This window comes from Panulirus ornatus, chromosome 14 (genome assembly GCF_036320965.1).
Source record: "Panulirus ornatus isolate Po-2019 chromosome 14, ASM3632096v1, whole genome shotgun sequence".
NCBI lineage: Eukaryota > Metazoa > Arthropoda > Malacostraca > Decapoda > Palinuridae > Panulirus > Panulirus ornatus.
The window spans coordinates 1,667,371-1,689,144 of NC_092237.1; the positions used below are offsets into that span (position 1 = coordinate 1,667,371).

Consider the following 21,774-nt stretch of genomic DNA (forward strand, 5'->3'; position numbering starts at 1 on the left):
GGGAAAGAGAAGCAGCACATACAAGACATATCAGAACATATAATACCAGTACAGTTATTCTATTTAAAAGTCATCTATATCAGCTACACAATGTAGAGTAATATGAATAACAGAATCTATATACCTTTGATGAAAGTTACTCAAATTAATAAAAAATAACACATTCGATCTGCAACTCACCTGAGAGTTTCATGCTCATAGCTAGATTTGACAAGTTGTACATGGATTCAGAATTCATTCGTCCATCAAGTTCTTTTTTAAGGGCATACTTGGCTTCTCTCTCAGCCTGAAGAGACTCCAGGGCTTCTTCCATCTGCCGTTCAGCAATCTTCTTAAGGTTTGCCAGCTCTTCAACCTGCTGGTTAAGCACTTCTGTTTCTTCTTGAAGTCTGCGGATTTCATGTTTGGCGCCCTCAAATTCAACTTGTGATGACCTTTAATATGGTATTTCAATCAATTAGCCTGTTGTAGATTTTAATCAAGTCAAAGATTACATCACACATGGCATATTCCACAGGAAATACATGGATAATAAGAACTGAAGAGTTGTGCTATACTGGGAGAGATATGCTGTCAATGGGCTGAACCAGGGCATATGTAGAATATAAAGGAAATCACAGAATGGTCTGTGGGCTTTATGTGTGTGTGTGTGGCTCTGGTTTCAGTTCACTATACATAGTTGACTTCTGTTTCCATTATGCCATTCACTGCCAAGTCCACTCCCAGGTATCTAAGACATTCCACATCATCCAGATAATACTTATTCATAACTACTCAAACCATCCTGTTTCATCCCCATATTGCATTTTATCACCTTATGTTTGTTCATGCTGATTCTCAACTTTCTCCTTTCACACACTCTTCAAACTCTGCACTACTTTCTGAAGTTTCTAGAGTCTGCCATCAGACACATGTAAATGACAAACAGCAGCTGGTTCACCTACCAGGCCACCCAATCCCCAGTATGCTGTGGACCTGCCTCCTCCTCTTTAATTATTCTAAACATTTTTTTTTTTTTTTTGCTTTGTCGCTGTCTCCCGCGTTTGCAAGGAAGCGCAAGGAAACAGACGAAAGAAATGGCCCAACCCACCCCCATACACATGTATATACATACACGTCCACACACGCAAATATACATACCTACACAGCTTTCCATGGTTTACCCCAGATGCTTCACATGCCCTGATTCAACCCACTGACAGCACGTCAACCCCGGTATACCACATCAATCCAATTCACTCTATTCCTTGCCCGCCTTTCACCCTCCTGCATGTTCAGGCCCCGATCACACAAAATCTTTTTCACTCCATCTTTCCACCTCCAATTTGGTCTCCCACTTCTCCTCGTTCCCTCCACCTCCAACACATATATCCTCTTGGTCAATCTTTCCTCACTCATTCTCTCCATGTGCCCAAACCATTTCAAAACACCCTCTTCTGCTCTCTCAACCACGCTCTTTTTATTTCCACACATCTCTCTCACACTTACGTTACTTACTCGATCAAACCACCTCACACCACACATTGTCCTCAAACATCTCATTTCCAGCACATCCATCCTCCTGCGCACAACTCTATCCATAGCCCATGCCTCGCAACCATACAACATTGTTGGAACCACTATTCCTTCAAACATACCCATTTTTGCTTTCCGAGATAATGTTCTCGACTTTCACACATTCTTCAAGGCTCCCAGAATTTTTGCCCCCTCCCCCACCCTATGATCCACTTCCGCTTCCATGGTTCCATCCGCTGCCAGATCCACTCCCAGACATCTAAAACACTTTACTTCCTCCAGTTTTTCTCCATTCAAACTTACCTCCCAATTGACTTGACCCTCAACCCTAATGTACCCAATAACCTTGCTCTTATTCACATTTACTCTTAACTTTCTTCTTTCACACACTTTACCAAACTCAGTCACCAGCTTCTGCAGTTTCTCACATGAATTAGCCACCAGCGCTGTATCATCAGCGAACAACAACTGACTCACTTCCCAAGCTCTCTCAACCACAACAGACTTCATACTTGCCCCTCTTTCCAAAACTCTTGCATTCACCCCCCTAACAATGTATTTCTCACATACATTCTTCAAAGCAAACACCTGATCCACACATCCTCTACCGCTTCTGAAACCACACTGCTCTTCCCCAATCTGATGGAATTTATTAAAAAAGGGGGTGACTGTATTGTTGACTGGTTGGTAAGGTTATTTAATGTATGTATGACTCATGGTGAGGTGCCTGAGGATTGGCGGAATGCGTGCATAGTGCCATTGTACAAAGGCAAAGGGGATAAGAGTGAGTGCTCAAATTACAGAGGTATAAGTTTGTTGAGTATTCCTGGTAAATTATCTGGGAGGGTATTGATTGAGAGGGTGAAGGCATGTACAGAGCATCAGATATATATATATATGTATGTATGTATGTATGTATATATATATATATATATATATATATATATATATATATATATATATATATATATATATATATATTTTATCCCTGGGGATAGGGGATTAAGAATACTTCCCACGTATTCCTTGCGTGTCGTAGAAGGCGACTAAAAGGGGAGGGAGCGGGGGGCTGGAAATCCTCCCCTCTCGGTTTTTTTTTTTTTTTTTTTTTTTTTCCAAAAGAAGGAACAGAGAATTGGGCCAGGTGAGGGTATTCCCTCAAAGGCCCAGTCCTCTGTTCTTAACGCTACCTCGCTAATGCGGGAAATGGCGAATAGTTTGAAAGAAAAAGAAAAGATATATATATATATATATATATATATATATATATATATATATATATATATATATATATATATATATATATAAATATATATATATATATAAACGAATACCTCCTACACTAGTTACAAACATGTAGACCTGCGGCCCATCCCCAGTATCATTTAATCAGGTAATGGTTTCAGGGAAACTCTACACGAGTAAGAGGAACTCAAACAACCACACCCACTTTGTTAACCAACTGTGTTAGTCAAAATGGGATATACTTTAAAGAAGAATGAAAAATTCTCATACTTGTACAGCTGTTTTTATGGTTTTGATAATCACTACCAGTAAAAAAAATAAACAAACAAATAAATACCTCCAAAATCAACAAAGCAGTATATAAATATACAATGGCATATAGCCATTTCATTATTCAAATGTACATTCTTTAAGTTAAAATGCTTCTTAATGAGAATATATTTAATCAGTACATATTAAGACAGGACCAAAAAGACTTCCAAGACTGGGATAGCAATATGTACAAAGCTGAGACTATAATGTTTATTTTTTTTTTTTTTTTTGCTTTGTCGCTGTCTCCCGCGTTTGCGAGGTAGCGCAAGGAAACAGACGAAAGAAATGGCCCAACCCACCCCCATACACATGTATATACATACACGTCCACACACGCAAATATACATACCTACACAGCTTTCCACAGCTTACCACAGACGCTTCACATGCCTTGATTCAATCCACTGACAGCACGTCAACCCCGGTATACCACATCGCTCCAATTCACTCTATTCCGTGCCCTCCTTTCACCCTCCTGCATGTTCAGGCCCCGATCACACAAAATCTTTTTCACTCCATCTTTCCACCTCCAATTTGGTCTCCCTCTTCTCCTCGTTCCCTCCACCTCCGACACATATATTCTCTTGGTCAATCTTTCCTCACTCATTCTCTCCATGTGCCCGAACCATTTCAAAACACCCTCTTCTGCTCTCTCAACCACGCTCTTTTTATTTCCACACATCTCTCTTACCCTTACGTTACTCACTCGATCAAACCACCTCACACCACACATTGTCCTCAAACTTCTCATTTCCAGCACATCCATCCTCCTGCGCACAACTCTATCCATAGCCCACGCCTCGCAACCATACAACATTGTTGGAACCACTATTCCTTCAAACATACCCATTTTTGCTTTCCGAGATAATGTTCTCGACTTCCACACATTCTTCAAGGCTCCCAGAATTTTCGCCCCCTCCCCCACCCTATGATCCACTTCCGCTTCCATGGTTCCATCCGCTGCCAGATCCACTCCCAGATATCTAAAACACTTCACTTCCTCCAGTTTTTCTCCATTCAAACTCACCTCCCAATTGACTTGACCCTCAACCCTACTGTACCTAATAACCTTGCTCTTATTCACATTTACTCTTAACTTTCTTCTTTCACACACTTTACGAAACTCAGTCACCAGCTTCTGCAGTTTCTCACATGAATCAGCCACCAGCGCTGTATCATCAGCGAACAACAACTGACTCACTTCCCAAGCTCTCTCATCCCCAACAGACTTCATACTTGCCCCTCTTTCCAAAACTCTTGCATTCACTTCCCTAACAACCCCATCCATAAACAAATTAAACAACCATGGAGACATCACACACCCCTGCCGCAAACCTACATTCACTGAGAACCAATCACTTTCCTCTCTTCCTACACGTACACATGCCTTACATCCTCGATAAAAACTTTTCACTGCTTCTAACAACTTGCCTCCCACACCATATATTCTTAATACCTTCCACAAAGCATCTCTATCAACTCTATCATATGCCTTCTCCAGATCCATAAATGCTACATACAAATCCATTTGCTTTTCTAAGTATTTCTCACATACATTCTTCAAAGCAAACACCTGATCCACACATCCTCTACCACTTCTGAAACCACACTGCTCTTCCCCAATCTGATGCTCTGTACATGCCTTCACCCTCTCAATCAATATCCTCCCATATAATTTACCAGGAATACTCAACAAACTTATACCTCTGTAATTTGAGCACTCACTCTTATCCCCTTTGCCTTTGTACAATGGCACTATGCACACATTCCGCCAATCCTCAGGCACCTCACCATGAGTCATACATACATTAAATAACCTTACCAACCAGTCAACAATACAGCCACCCCCTTTTTTAATAAATTCCACTGCAATACCATCCAAACCTGCTGCCTTGCCGGCTTTCATCTTCCGCAAAGCTTTTACTACCTCTTCTCTGTTTACCAAATCATTTTCCCTAACCCTCTCACTTTGCACACCACCTCGACCAAAACACCCTATATCTGCCACTCTATCATCAAACACATTCAACAAACCTTCAAAATACTCACTCCATCTCCTTCTCACATCACCACTACTTGTTATCACCTCCCCATTTGCGCCCTTCACTGAAGTTCCCATTTGCTCCCTTGTCTTATGCACTTTATTTACCTCCTTCCAGAACATCTTTTTATTCTCCCTAAAATTTAATGATACTCTCTCATCCCAACTCTCATTTGCCCTTTTTTTCACCTCTTGCACCTTTCTCTTGACCTCCTGTCTCTTTCTTTTATACATCTCCCACTCAATTTCATTTTTTCCCTGTAAAAATCGTCCAAATGCCTCTCTCTTCTCTTTCACTAATACTCTTACTTCTTCACCCCACCACTCACTACCCTTTCTAATCAACCCACCTCCCACTCTTCTCATGCCACAAGCATCTTTTGCGCAATCCATCACTGATTCCCTAAATACATCCCATTCCTCCCCCACTCCCCTTACTTCCATTGTTCTCACCTTTTTCCATTCTGTACTCAGTTTCTCCTGGTACTTCCTCACACAAGTCTCCTTCCCAAGCTCACTTACTCTCACCACCCTCTTCACCCCAACATTCACTCTTCTTTTCTGAAAACCCATACAAATCTTCACCTTAGCCTCCACAAGATAATGATCAGACATCCCTCCAGTTGCACCTCTCAGCACATTAACATCCAAAAGTCTCTCTTTCGCGCACCTGTCAATTAACATGTAATCCAATAACGCTCTCTGGCCATCTCTCCTACTTACATAAGTATACTTATGTATATCTCGCTTTTTAAACCAGGTATTCCCAATCATCAGTCCTTTTTCAGCACATAAATCTACAAGCTCTTCACCATTTCCATTTACAACACTGAACACCCCATGTATACCAATTATTCCCTCAACTGCCACATTACTCACCTTTGCATTCAAATCACCCATCACTATAACCCAGTCTCGTGCATCAAAACCACTAACACACTCATTCAGCTGCTCCCAAAACACTTGCCTCTCATGATCTTTCTTCTCATGCCCAGGTGCATATGCCCCAATAATCACCCATCTCTCTCCATCAACTTTCAGTTTTACCCATATTAATCGAGAATTTACTTTCTTACATTCTATCACATACGGGGGGCCAGAAATCCTCCCCTCCTTGTATTTTCTTTAACTTTCCAAAATGGGAAACAGAAGAAGGAGTCACGCGGGGAGTGCTCATCCTCCTCGAAGGCTCAGATTGGGGTGCCTAAATGTGTGTGGATGTAACCAAGATGTGAAAAAAGGAGAGATAGGTAGTATGTTTGAGGAAAGGAACCTGGATGTTTTGGCTTTGAGTGAAACGAAGCTCAAGGGTAAAGGGGAAGAGTGGTTTGGGAATGTCTTGGGAGTAAAGTCAGGGGTTAGTGAGAAGACAAGAGCAAGGGAAGGAGTAGCAATACTCCTGAAACAGGAGTTGTGGGAGTATGTGATAATGTTTATAAATACCTGTTAAAACTTAAAGCATAGGATATCAATCATACAAAAGATCTCATCCAAGCACATAATGGCAGCATCATGTTATCACTTACTTTAGATTTGATATCTGCTTCTGTAATGTGATATTTTCATCCTCCAATTCTGCATAGTCCTGGAAAAGCCGTGTCTCACGAAACTTTAAGTCTTTCAGCTCAGCTTTTAACTGCTTTTTCTCATGATCTGTAATATCCTTGTCTTTTAACAACTCTGCAAGTTCTGTACAGAAGCGAGACTTTTCACTTTGCACACGTTCTAATTCTGCCCGGCACTGTAAAATGTTATGTAATGCATTACTTAATTGCACACACTGTCTCCTATATCTGCATCAATATATATACCTAATACAATAAGTCCAACTGCAATACTCTTCATAAAGCTATAATCTCTCTCAAAAAGATATATGCCCCAGCTACACTAGGGAAGCGACCATTCACTACATCACCCCTTTCCCCGATTACTCATCATTGCAATTATTCATCATCCAGCTAAGAAATGCCCTGTAATGTTTTCTATCCACACATCATTCATCATGCCAGATACTTGTACAGATCACTCATCCAAACATCCTTTATTTACCCAACCACCCATTCAACCTAGATCTAACCAGCAATACATATGATTAATACAAATGTAAACAAACTATCTACATAAAAACTGGCCCTCATTTAATCATCTATCCCATCTCCTACTGAAGCATCCAGCCAATTAACAATACATTCATTCAATCACCCACATAAGCAATATCAAACCATCAATCAATCCAACTAGTTACCAAGAAAACCACTTTCTCACCTCCCCAATTGTCCTGGCAAGCATCTACCTATCCATCCAACCTTTAATTCAAATATTCAACATCTGCCCATTCATTCATTCACCATATTATCAGCCTATCAATTTTATCATTCACTTAACTATCAATCAATGCATCTAATCATCCACTCAACCATTAGCCTACCCCTCAAGTTAACCATCCAACAAACCATGTATCCAGGCATATACCACACATGATTCCATCTATCCAATCACCCACCCAGCACCCATCCAATTATCCACTCAACATTCATCCAATTATCCACTTGACTATCAATTAAACAAACATTATCCAACTGATCATCCAACAAACCATGAACTCAGTCAACCACTCATCACCCTGACCAACCATCAATTAACCTAACAGCCAACCATCTACTGTACTCATCCACTCAATCACACATGGAAATAACCATCTAATCACCAAAACAACTAAAAACCCATCTACCTTTCCAACTAGCTACTCAATAGCTTACCCTGTTAATTTTCCATTCAACCATCCAATTACCCACCTATCTAATCATCAACAATATCTAATATAATCATTTCTACTGACCCATCTAATCATTCATCTAATAATTTATCCATTTAATTGCTTATGATATAATCATCCATTTCCTCAGAGCTTCTACCTAATCACTCAACTGTCTAATCGTCCAACCATACATCATTACAGTCATTGATATACTGTCACATTCAGCCACAAATCCAAATAAATACATCAAATGATCTATCTACAATCTAATTCACCCAAATGACTTACATATCCATCTACATAATCATACTTAACCACTTGCGCAATCTTCAATGTCGATCAATCCATAAAGACACTTATGCAACAAGACATCCAAATATATCATACTATACTGCCAATACTGCAGTACCAGTAACTTCACCCTTATAAAACTGAATTACATCTCTAATTCATCATACAGTACCTTTACCTTCAAAAAGTTGTAACCACATTATCCTGTATATAAAATGAAACACCTCAGTAGAGCGTATTAGAAATCAGAAATCCTAGTTCAGTCCATTAATGCATAACAGAGGATTTGCAGCTGACAACACTTCCTTCTACTATCCCTCTTAGAACAATTACAGTCAAAACAAAGAGCCGCTAGTACTGGCTATGACAAAATATGCGTAATTCACGAGAATTACCTTGTTTTTAGTCTTCAAAATAATAGTTTTCCCATGATCTTTTAAACTGTTTAATAACATTATCATAATTATCTTTCACATGCTGTCAACCTGACTTTCAAGAGTCTAAAAAAATAACAAAGTATACAAAAACTAAATCAGTCAAACTGATGTAATGACTATGTAGACAGACCTGCTTTGCCTCTAGTTCAAGCTCAATAATTTGTGAGTTGAGGGAAGTCTCTCGGGCAGCAGATTCAGAAAGAAGACTCTCCTCAGTCTCAATACCACTGGCTGTAGCTACCCGGTGTGTTGTTTGGAATTTGGCTAAAGCCTGCGAAAGAAAACATATATATACATTACAGGAAAGTCTACATCATATGACATTTTATGAAACTCTGGAAACTTAATGTATGAAAGCACCATGAATATAAAGTGATCAAGAGGAAAGGATTTGAATATATTAAGAATATTTCATTTAGGCAGAAAAAACTCAATTTTTGAAGTGCTTCTAAATATAAGTAATGTATTAAAAGCAAAAAGATATTCATTGGATGATTCTAGATAAAGTCATGCATAAAAACTGTCATTACCATGATAGGATAGTAAGAAACGTTATGAACAAACATAAAACTAGCTATTACTATGAAAGTATAATTAGTAAGATTAGGAACATACATATGAGTAGTAAGTATGATAAAACGATGGCAGAAAGGAGATGACCATACATAAAGGCAGTTATTACCATTAGAGGATAGTATCATCATGAGAGAACTGACAAAACATGAAAACATTAAAAAAGTTGTTCAAGACACACCCAGCTACCAAGGTCAACACTCATCACATGACCCCCTTAATCACTCTCCCTTTTAACGGTTACTGCCATACAAAGCAGAGTGGTTGGTCTATACAGATTGGTGCTGGACAGCAGGAGTCAAGTGTGATGTTGGGATTTAAATAACTTTGTCAAGTACTGGCACCTGATGAGGAGAATTGTCTCAACGAAACATATCGTGCCACATGTATAGAAAAATTACATCAAATAAAATTGTATGAACTCCTACTGAAGTGCGGTTTCACCTTCATAACTTTCATCATGGACTAGTATGATCATCATATCTATCTATATTTTTTCTTTCAAACTATTCGCCATTTCCCGCATTAGCGAGGTAGCGTTAAGAACAGAGGACTGGGCCTTTGAGGGAATACCCTCACCTGGCCCAATTCTCTGTTCCTTCTTTTGGAAAATTAAAAAAAAAAAAAAACGAGAGGGGAGGATTTCCAGCCCCCCGCTCCCTCCCCTTATAGTCGCCTTCTACGACACGCAGTGAATACGCGGGAAGTATTCTTTCTCCCCTATCCCCAGGGAAAATATATATACATTTTTTTTTTTTTGCTTTGTCGCTGTCTCCCGCGTTTGCGAGGTAGCGCAAGGAAACAGACGAAAGAAATGGCCCAACCCACCCCCATACACATTTTATTTATCATACATAATCAGTTTCCCACATCAGCGAGACAGTACCCAGAAACAGACGAAGAATGGCCCATCCACTCATATATATATATATATATATATATATATATATATATATATATATATATATATATATAGGGAGCTGTGGTTTCGGGCATTATTGCATGACAGCTAGAGACTGAGTGTGAATGAATGGGGCCTTCGTTGTCTTTTCCTAGTGCTACCTCGCACACATGAGGGGGGAGGGGGATGGTATTCCATGTGTGGCGAGGTGGCAATGGGAATGAATAAAGGCAGACAGTGTCAATTGTGTGCATGGGTATATATGTATGTGTCTGTGTGTGTATATATAAGTGTACATTGAGATGTATAGGTATGTATATTTGCGTGTGTGGACGTGTATGTATATACATTGTGTATGGGGGTGGGTTGGGCCATTTCTTTCGTCTGTTTCCTTGTGCTACCTCGCAAACGTGGGAGACAGCGACAAAGCAAATTAAAAATAATTTTTTTTTTTTTTTTTATACTTTGTCGCTGTCTCCCGCGTTTGCGAGGTAGCGCAAGGAAACAGACGAAAGAAATGGCCCAACCCCCCCCATACACATGTATATACATACGTCCACACACGCAAATATACATACCTACACAGCTTTCCATGGCTTACCCCAGACGTTTCACATGCCTTGATTCAATCCACTGACAGCACGTCAACCCCGGTATACCACATCAATCCAATTCACTCTATTCCTTGCCCTCCTTTCACCCTCCTGCATGTTCAGGCCCCGATCACACAAAATCTTTTTCACTCCATCTTTCCACCTCCAATTTGGTCTCCCTCTTCTCCTTGTTCCCTCCACCTCCGACACATATATCCTCTTGGTCAATCTTTCCTCACTCATCCTCTCCATGTGCCCAAACCACTTCAAAACACCCTCTTCTGCTCTCTCAACCACGCTCTTTTTATTTCCACACATCTCTCTTACCCTTACGTTACTCACTCGATCAAACCACCTCACACCACACATTGTCCTCAAACATCTCATTTCCAGCACATCCATCCTCCTGCGCACAACTCTATCCATAGCCCACGCCTCGCAACCATACAACATTGTTGGAACCACTATTCCTTCATACATACCCATTTTTGCTTTCCGAGATAATGTTCTCGACTTCCACACATTCTTCGAGGCCCCCAGAATTTTCGCCCCCTCCCCCACCCTATGATCCACTTCCGCTTCCATGGTTCCATCCGCTGCCAGATCCACTCCCAGATATCTAAAACACTTCACTTCCTCCAGTTTTTCTCCATTCAAACTCACCTCCCAATTGACTTGACCCTCAACCCTACTGTACCTAATAACCTTGCTCTTATTCACATTTACTCTTAACTTTCTTCTTCCACACACTTTACCAAACTCAGTCACCAGCTTCTGCAGTTTCTCACATGAATCAGCCACCAGCGCTGTATCATCAGCGAACAACAACTGACTCACTTCCCAAGCTCTCTCATCCCCAACAGACTTCATACTTGCCCCTCTTTCCAAAACTCTTGCATTTACCTCCCTAACAACCCCATCCATAAACAAATTAAACAACCATGGAGACATCACACACCCCTACCGCAAACCTACATTCACTGAGAACCAATCACTTTCCTCTCTTCCTACATGTACACATGCCTTACATCCTCGATAAAAACTTTTCACTGCTTCTAACAACTTTCCTCCCACACCATATATTCTTAATACCTTCCACAGAGCATCTCTAACAACTCTATCATATGCCTTCTCCAGATCCATAAATGCTACATACAAATCCATTTGCTTTTCTAAGTATTTCTCACATACATTCTTCAAAGCAAACACCTGATCCACACATCCTCTACCACTTCTGAAACCACACTGCTCTTCCCCAATCTGATGCTCTGTACATGCCTTCACCCTCTCAATCAATACCCTCCCATATAATTTACCAGGAATACTCAACAAACTTATACCTCTGTAATTTGAGCACTCACTCTTATCCCCTTTGCCTTTGTACAATGGCACTATGCACGCATTCCGCCAATCCTCAGGCACCTCACCATGAGTCATACATACATTAAATAACCTTACCAACCAGTCAACAATACAGTAACCCCCTTTTTTAATAAATTCCACTGCAATACCATCCAAACCTGCTGCCTTGCCGGCTTTCATCTTCCGCAAAGCTTTCACTACCTCTTCTCTGTTTACCAAATCATTTTCCCTAACCCTCTCACTTTGCACACCACCTCGACCAAAACACCCTATATCTGCCACTCTATCATCAAACACATTCAACAAACCTTCAAAATACTCACTCCATCTCCTTCTCACATCACCACTACTTGTTATCACCTCCCCATTTGCGCCCTTCACTGAAGTTCCCATTTGCTCACTTGTCTTACGCACTTTATTTACCTCCTTCAAGAACATCTTTTTATTCTCCCTAAAATTTAATGATACTCTCTCACCCCAACTCTCATTTGCCCTTTTTTTCACCTCTTGCACCTTTCTCTTGACCTCCTGTCTCTTTCTTTTATACATCTCCCACTCAATTGCATTTTTTCCCTGCAAAAATCGTCCAAATGCCTCTCTCTTCTCTTTCACTAATACTCTTACTTCTTCATCCCACCACTCACTACCCTTTCTAATCAACCCACCTCCCACTCTTCTCATGCCACAAGCATCTTTTGCGCAATCCATCACTGATTCCCTAAATACATCCCATTCCTCCCCAACTCCCCTTACTTCCATTGTTCTCACCTTTTTCCATTCTGTACTCAGTCTCTCCTGGTACTTCCTCACACAGGTCTCCTTCTCAAGCTCACTTACTCTCACCACCCTCTTCACCCCAACATTCACTCTTCTTTTCTGAAAACCCATACAAATCTTCACCTTAGCCTCCACAAGATAATGATCAGACATCCCTCCAGTTGCACCTCTCAGCACATTAACATCCAAAAGTCTCTCTTTCGCACGCCTGTCAATTAACACGTAATCCAATAACGCTCTCTGGCCATCTCTCCTACTTACATAAGTATACTTATGTATATCTCGCTTTTTAAACCAGGTATTCCCAATCATCAGTCCTTTTTCAGCACATAAATCTACAAGCTCTTCACCATTTCCATTTACAACACTGAACACCCCATGTATACCAATTATTCCCTCAACTGCCACATTACTCACCTTTGCATTCAAATCACCCAACACTATAACCCGGTCTCATGCATCAAAACCACTAACACACTCATATATATATATATATATATATATATATATATATATATATATATATATATATATATATATATATATAAAATATATATATATATATATTTATAAATTTTTGTATGGTTATTGGCTTTTTTTATGATTATGATTACCTAAGTGTACGGTATCGGAGGGAACTGTACACTTATGGGACCATATCTTAAATTTTTTCCATTGTATAACTTTTTAAACTTTTGTGTACAGTCACCATTCACTGTTTCAACTCATTTGTTTGTACCTACTCTTGCTTATGTGTGTGTGTGTGTGTGTGTGTGTGTATGTAGTTGTTTTGAATGTAGTGACTAATTTGTCTTGTAATATACAGTGTGAGAATTATGTACTTGTGGGGCTGTATCTCTTAAAGCTTTATCTTACAAGTTTGAAACATTCACCTTTATCTTTTTCGTCTCCTACCTATTTGTACTGAAGGGGATGCGGTTTTCCTCTGATGGGACTTCATGTTGTGAACCTTATAATCATACAACTTTTTAAGCTGATGTATTGTCCATAATCACTCTCATGACTGATTTTTTGAATCGTCTACACCTCTCAATACTCGGCAAAAATAGTACTGTACAGGCTTTCCGACAAGTTTCTTGCTCAGTTTCTTGTCATGGTATATAGTTGTTCTATCTTTGCATCTTTCGAAGAACTGTTCACTGATAACATCATCAAACTGGTTGTAATCAGGTTACCTCTTACTCTTCTTTCTTCCATGGTGGACAAATCCTAGGCTTTTCGCCTTTCCCATAACTCACATTTCTTAATTTGGTTACTATTTTCGTTGCTGTCCCCTATTATTTATCTATGCAGCTTTTATTGTGGTGAACAAAGTTTAAGAAAAATATTCAAGTTTTGGCCTGCTGAATATCTCCTGGGGATTGGGGATTAAGAATACTTCCCACATATTCCCTGCGTGTCGTAGAAGGCGACTAAAAAGGGAGGGAGCGGGGGGCTGGAAATCCTCCCCTCGTTTTTTTTTTTCCCAAAAGAAGGAACAGAGGGGGCCAGGTGAGGATATTCCAAAAAAGGCCGAGTCCTCTGTTCTTAACGCTACCTCGCTAACGCGGGAAATGGCGAATAGTTTAAAAGAAAAGAAAGATATATATATATATATATTATCCCTGGGGATAGGGGAGAGAGAATACTTCCCATGTATTCCCTGCGTGTCGTAGAAGGCGACTAAAAGGGAAGGGAGCGGAGGGCTGGAAATCCTCCCCTCTTGTTTTGTTTTTTTTTCCCAAAGAAGGAACAGAGAAGGGGGCCAGATGAGGATATTCCCTCAAAGGCCCAGTCCTCTGTTCTTAACGCTACCTCGCTAATGCGGGAAATGGCGAATAGTATGAAAGAAAGAAAGATATATATATATATAATATATATATATATATATATATATATATATATATATATATATATCTTTTTTTTTTCTTTGCTTTGTCGCTGTCTCCCGCGTTTGCAAGGTAGCGCAAGGAAACAGACGAAAGAAATGGCCCAACCCACCCCCATACACATGTATATACATACGTCCACACACGCAAATATACATACCTACACAGCTTTCCATGGTTTACCCCAGACGCTTCACATGCCCTGATTCAATCCACCGACAGCACGTCAACCCCGGTATACCACATCGCTCCAATTCACTCTATTCCTTGCCCTCCTTTCACCCTCCTGCATGTTCAGGCCCCGATCACACAAAATCTTTTTCACTCCATCTTTCCACCTCCAATTTGGTCTCCCTCTTCTCCTCGTTCCCTCCACCTCCGACACATATATCCCCTTGGTCAATCTTTCCTCACTCATTCTCTCCATGTGCCCAAACCATTTCAAAACACCCTCTTCTGCTCTCTCAACCACACTCTTTTTATTTCCACACATCTCTCTTACCCTCACGTTACTTACTCGATCAAACCACCTCACACCACACACTGTCCTCAAACATCTCATTTCCAGCACATCCATCCTCCTGTGCACCACTCTATCCATAGCCCACGCCTCGCAACCATACAACATTGTTGGAACCACTATTCCTTCAAACATACCCATTTTTGCTTTCCGAGATAATATTCTCGACTTCCACACATTCTTCAAGGCTCCCAGAATTTTCGCCCCCTCCCCCACCCTATGATCCACTTCCGCTTCCATGGTTCCATCCGCTGCCAGATCCACTCCCAGATATCTAAAACACTTCACTTCCTCCAGTTTTTCTCCATTCAAACTCACCTCCCAACTGACTTGACCCTCAACCCTACTGTACCTAATAACCTTGCTCTTATTCACATTTACTCTTAACTTTCTTCTTTCACACACTTTACCAAACTCAGTCACCAACTTCTGCAGTTTCTCACATGACTCAGCCACCAGCGCTGTATCATCAGCGAACAACAACTGACTCACTTCCCAAGCTCTCTCATCCCCAACAGACTTCATACTTGCCCCTCTTTCCAAAACTCTTGCATTCACCTCCCTAACAACCCCATCCATAAACAAATTAAACAACCATGGAGACATCACACACCCCTGCTACAAACCTACATTCACTGAGAACCAATCACTTTCCTTTGCTTTGTCGCTGTCTCCCGCGCCTGCGAGGTAGCGCAAGGAAACAGACGAAAGAAATGGCACAACCCACCCCCATACACATGCACACACGTCCAAACACGCAAACATACACACACACACATTCCAACGTACACACATATATACACAACAGACACACACACGCACACAGTTCACACTGTCTGCCCCTACTCACCCCCATCGCCACGCCGCCACACACGGAATAACATCCCCCTCCCCCTCTCATGTGTGCGAGGCAGCACTAGGAAAAGACAACAAAGGCCCCATTCACTCACACTCAGTCTCCAGCTGTCATGCAATAATGCCCGAAACCACAGCTCCCTTTCCACATCCAGGCCCGACACAACTTTCCATGGTTTACCCCAGACGCTTCACATGCCGTGATTCAATCCACTGACAGCACGTCGACCCCGGTATACCACATCAATCCAATTCACTCTATTCCTTGCCCGCCTTTCACCCTCCTGCATGTTCAGGCCCCGATTACTCAAAATCTTTTTCACTCCATCTTTCCACCTCCAATTTGGTCTCCCACTTCTCGTTCCCTCCACCTCCGACACATATATCCTCGTGGTCAATCTTTCCTCACTCATTCTCTCCATGTGCCCAAACCATTTCAAAACACCCTCTTCTGCTCTCTCAACCACGCTCCTTTTATTTCCACACATCTCTCTTACTTACTATTACTTACTCGATCAAACCACCTCACACCACTTATTGTCCTCAAACATCTCATTTCCAGCACATCCACCCTCCTGTGCACAACTCTATCCATAGCCCACGCCTCGCAACCATACAACATTGTTGGAACCACTATTCCTTCAAACATAGTCATTTTTGCTTTCCGAGATAATGTTCTCGACTTCCACACATTCTTCAAGGCTCCCAGGATTTTCGCCCCCTCCCCCACCCTATGATTTACTTCCGCTTCCATGGTTCCATCCACTGCCAGATCCACTCCCAGTTATCTAAAACACTTTACTTCCTCCAGAGTTTCTCCATGCAAACTTACCTCCCAATTGACTTGACCCTCAACCCTACTGTACCTAATAACCTTGCTCTTATTCACATTTACTCTTAACATTCTTCTTTCACACACTTTACCAAACTCAGTCACCAGCTTCTGCAGTTTCTCACATGAATCAGCCACCAGCGCTGTGTCATCAGCGAACAACAGCTGACTCACTTCCCAAGCTCTCTCATCCACAACAGACTGCATACGTGCCCCTCTTTCCAAAACTCTTGCATTCACCTCCCTAACAACCCCATCCATAAACAAATTAAACAACCATGGAGACATCACACACCCCTGCCACAAACCTACATTCACTGAGAACCAATCACTTTCCTCTCTTCCTACACGTACACATGCCTTACAACCTCGATAAAAACTTTTCACTGCTTCTAACAACCTGCCTCCCACACCATATATTCTTAGTACCTTCCACAGAGCATCTCTATCAACTCTATCATATGCCTGCTTCAGATCCATAAATGCTACATACAAATCCATTTGCTTTTCTGAGTATTTCTCACATACATTCTTCAAAGCAAACATCTGATCCACGCATCCTCTACCACTTCTGAAACCACACTGCTCTTCCCCAATCTGATGCTCTGTACATGCCTTCACCCTCTCAATCAATACCCTTCCATATGATTTACCAGGAATACTCAACAAACTTATACCTCTGTAATTTGAGCACTCACTCTTATCCCCTTTGCCTTTGTACAATGGCACTATGCACGCATTCTGCCAATCCTCAGGCACCTCACCATGAGTCATACATACATTAAATAACCTTACCAACCAGTCAACAATAAAGTCACCCCCTTTTTTAATAGATTCCACTGCAATACCATCCAAACCTGCTGCCTTGCTGGCTTTCATCTTCCGCAACGCTTTTACTACCTCTTCTCTGTTTACCAAATCATTTTCCCTAACCCTCTCACTTTGCACACCACCTCAACCAAAACACCCTATATCTGCCACTCTATCATCAAACGCATTCAACAAACCTTCAAAATACTCACTCCATCTCCTCACATCACCACTACTTGTTATCACCTCCCCATTAGCCCCCTTCACTGAAGTTCCCATTTGCTCCCTTGTCTTATGCACTTTATTTACCTCCTTCCAGAGCATCTTTTTATTCTCCCTAAAATTAAATGATACTCTCTCACCCAACTCTCATTTGCCCTCTTTTTCACCTCTTGCACCTTTCTCTTGACCTCCTGTCTCTTTCTTTTATACATCTCCCACTCATTTGCATTTTTTCCCTGCAAAAATCGTCCAAATGCCTCTCTCTTCTCTTTCACTAATAATCTTACTTCTTCATCCCACCACTCACTACCCTTTCTAATCAACCCACCTCCCACGCTTCTCATGCCACAAGCATCTTCTGCGCAAGCCGAGAACATTATCTTGGAAAGCAAAAATGGTTATGTTTAAAGGAATAGTGGTTCCACCAATGTTATATGGTTGCGAGGCGTGGGCTATAGATAGAGTTGTGCGCAGGAGGGTGGATGTGCTGGAAATGAGATCTTTGAGGACAATATGTGGTGTGAGGTGGTTTGATCGAGTAAGTAATGAAAGGGTAAGAGAGATGTGTGATAATTAAGAGTGTGATTGAGAGAGCAGAAGAGGGTGTTTTGAAATGGTTTGGTCACATGGGGAGAATGAGTGAGGAAAGATTGACAAAGAGGATAAATGTGCCAGAGGTGGAGAGAATGAGGAGAAGTGAGAGACCAAATTGGAGGTGGAAAGATGGAGTGAAAAGGATTTTGAGTGATCGGGGCCTGAACATGCAGGAGGGTGAAAGGAGTGCAAGGAATAGAGTGAATTGGAACGATGTGGTATACCGGGGTCGACGTGCTGTCAATGGATTGAACCAGCGCATGTGAAGCGTCTGGGGTAAACCATGGAACGTTTTGTGGGGCCTGGATGTGGAAAGGGAGCTGTGGTTTCGGTGCATTATACATGACAGCTAGACACTGAGTGTGAGCGAATGTGGCCTTTGTTGTCTTTTCCTAGCGCTACTTCGTGCACATGCAGGGGGAGGGGGATGTCATTTCATGTGTGGCGGGGTGGTGACAGGAATGAATAAGGGCAGACAGTATGAATTATGTACATGTGTATATATGTATATGTCTATGTGTGTGCATATATATGTATACGTTGTGATGTATAGGTACGTATATGTGCGTGTGTGGACGTGTATGTATATACATATGTATGTGGCTGGGTTGGACCATTCTTTTGCCTGTTTCCTTGTGCTACCTCACTAACGCGAGAGACAGCAACTAATAATATAATAAAATATTATTTATTTATTTATTTTGCTTTGTCGCTGTCTCCCGCGTTAGCGAGGTAGCGCAAGGAAACAGATGAAAGAATGGCCTAACCCACCCACATATACATGTATATATATACACACGTCCACACACGCAAATATACATACCAATACATCTCAACGTACACATATATATACACACACAGACATAAACATATATACACATGTACATAATTCATACTGTCTGTCTTTATTTGTTCCCATCGCCACCTCGCCACACATGGAATAACAACCCCCTATCCCCCTCATGTGTGCGAGGTAGCACTAGGAAAAGACACCAAAGGCCCCATTCGTTCACACTCAGTCTCTAGCTGTCATGTAATAATGCACCGAAACCACAGCTCACTTTCCACATCCAGGCCCCACACAACTTTCCATGGTTTACCCCAGACGCTTCACATGCCCTGGTTCAATCCGTTGACAGCACGTCGACGCCGGTATACCACATCATTCCAATTCACTCTATTCCTTGCACGCCTTTCACCCTCCTGCATGTTCAGGTCCCAATCACTCAAAATCTTTTTCACTCCATCTTTCCACCTCCAATTTGGTCTCCCTCTTCTCCTCGTTCCCTCCACCCCTGACACATATATCCTCTTTGTCAATCTTTCCTCACTCATTCTATCCATGTGACCAAACCATTTCAAAACACCCTCTTCTGCTCTCTCAACCACACTCTTTTTATTTCCACACATCTCTCTTACCCTTACATTACTTACTCGATCAAACCACCTCACACCACATATTGTCCTCAAACATCTCATTTCCAGCACATCCACCCTCCTCCGCACAACTCTATCCATAGCCCACGCCTCGCAACCATACAACATTGTTGGAACCACTATTCCTTCAAACATACCCATTTTTGCTTTCCGAGATAATGTTCTCGAATTCCAAACATTCTTCAAGGCTCCCAGAATTTTCGCCCCCTCCCCCACCCTATGATTCACTTCCGCTTCCATGGTTCCATCTGCTGCCAGATCCACTCCCTGATATCTAAAACACTTTACTTCCTCCAGTTTTTCTCCATTCAAACTTACCTCCCAATTGACTTGACCCTCTACACTACTGTACCTAATAACCTTGCTCTTATTCACATTTACTCTTAACTTTCTTCTTTCACACACTTTACCAAACTCAGTCACCAGCTTCTGCAGTTTCTTACATGAATCAGCCACCAGCGCTGTATCATCAGCGAACAACAACTGACTCACTTCCCAAGCTCTCTCATTCACAACAGACTGCATACTTGCCCCTCTTTCCAAAACTCTTGCATTCACCTCCCTAACAACCCCATCCATAAACAAATCAAACAACCATGGAGACATCACACACCCCTGCCGCAAACCTACATTCACTGAGAACCAATCACTTTCCTCTCTTCCTACACGTACACATATATATATATATATATGTTGAGAGTAAATGTGAATAAGAGCAAGGTTATTAGGTACAGTAGGGGTGAGGGTCAAGTCAATTGGGAGGTGAGTTTGAATGGAGAAAAACTGGAGGAAGTGAAGTGTTTTAGATATCTGGGAGTGGATCTGTCAGCGGATGGAACCATGGAAGCGGAAGTGGATCATAGGGTGGGGAGGGGGCGAAAATTTTGGGAGCCTTGAAAAATGTGTGGAAGTCGAGAACATTATCTCGGAAAGCAAAAATGGGTATGTTTGAGGGAATAGTGGTTCCAACAATGTTGTATGGTTGCGAGGCGTGGGCTATGGATAGAGATGTGCGCAGGAGGATGGATGTGCTGGAAATGAGATGTTTGAGGACAATGTGTGGTGTGAGGTGGTTTGATCGAGTAAGTAACGTAAGGGTAAGAGAGATGTGTGGAAATAAAAAGAGCGTGGTTGAGAGAGCAGAAGAGGGTGTTTTGAAATGGTTTGGGCACATGGAGAGAATGAGTGAGGAGAGATTGACCAAGAGGATATATGTGTCGGAGGTGGAGGGAACGAGGAGAAGAGGGAGACCAAATTGGAGGTGGAAAGATGGAGTGAAAAAGATTTTGTGTGATCGGGGCCTGAACATGCAGGAGGGTGAAAGGAGGGCAAGAAATAGAGTGAATTGGAGTCATGTGGTATACAGGGGTTGACGTGCTGTCAGTGGATTGAAGCAAGGCATGTGAAGCGTCTGGGGTAAACCATGGAAAGCTGTGTAGGTATGTATATTTGCGTGTGTGGACGTGTGTATGTACATGTGTATGGGGGGGGGGGGCCATTTCTTTCGTCTGTTTCCTTGCGCTACCTCGCAAACGCGGGAGACAGCGACAAAGTATAAAAAAAAAAAAAAAAAAAAAAAAAAAATATATATATATATATATGGAGGAAGTGAAGTGTTTTAGATATCTGGGAGTGGATCTGGCAGCGGATGGAACCATGGAAGCGGAAGTGGATCATAGGGTGGGGGAGGGGGCGAAAATCCTGGGGGCCTTGAAGAATGTGTGGAAGTCGAGAACATTATCTCGGAAAGCAAAAATGGGTATGTTTGAAGGAATAGTGGTTCCAACAATGTTGTATGGTTGCGAGGCGT

At 41.7% G+C, this 21,774-nt stretch overlaps 1 protein-coding gene across 2 annotated transcripts in view; it reads right to left on the reverse strand.

The window, feature by feature from the left end:
• Nucleotides 1-21,774, reverse strand: part of BicD (protein bicaudal D) — a 106,255-nt gene that overhangs the window by 79,960 nt on the left and 4,521 nt on the right. For both annotated transcript variants that reach the window (XM_071669276.1, XM_071669275.1), the window contains exons 2-4: nucleotides 8,730-8,870; nucleotides 6,640-6,854; nucleotides 181-434 (exon numbers count right to left, since the gene is read on the reverse strand). In XM_071669276.1, coding sequence (XP_071525377.1) covers nucleotides 181-434; nucleotides 6,640-6,854; nucleotides 8,730-8,870 — 610 coding nt within the window. The remainder of the gene's footprint in view (nucleotides 1-180; nucleotides 435-6,639; nucleotides 6,855-8,729; nucleotides 8,871-21,774) is intronic.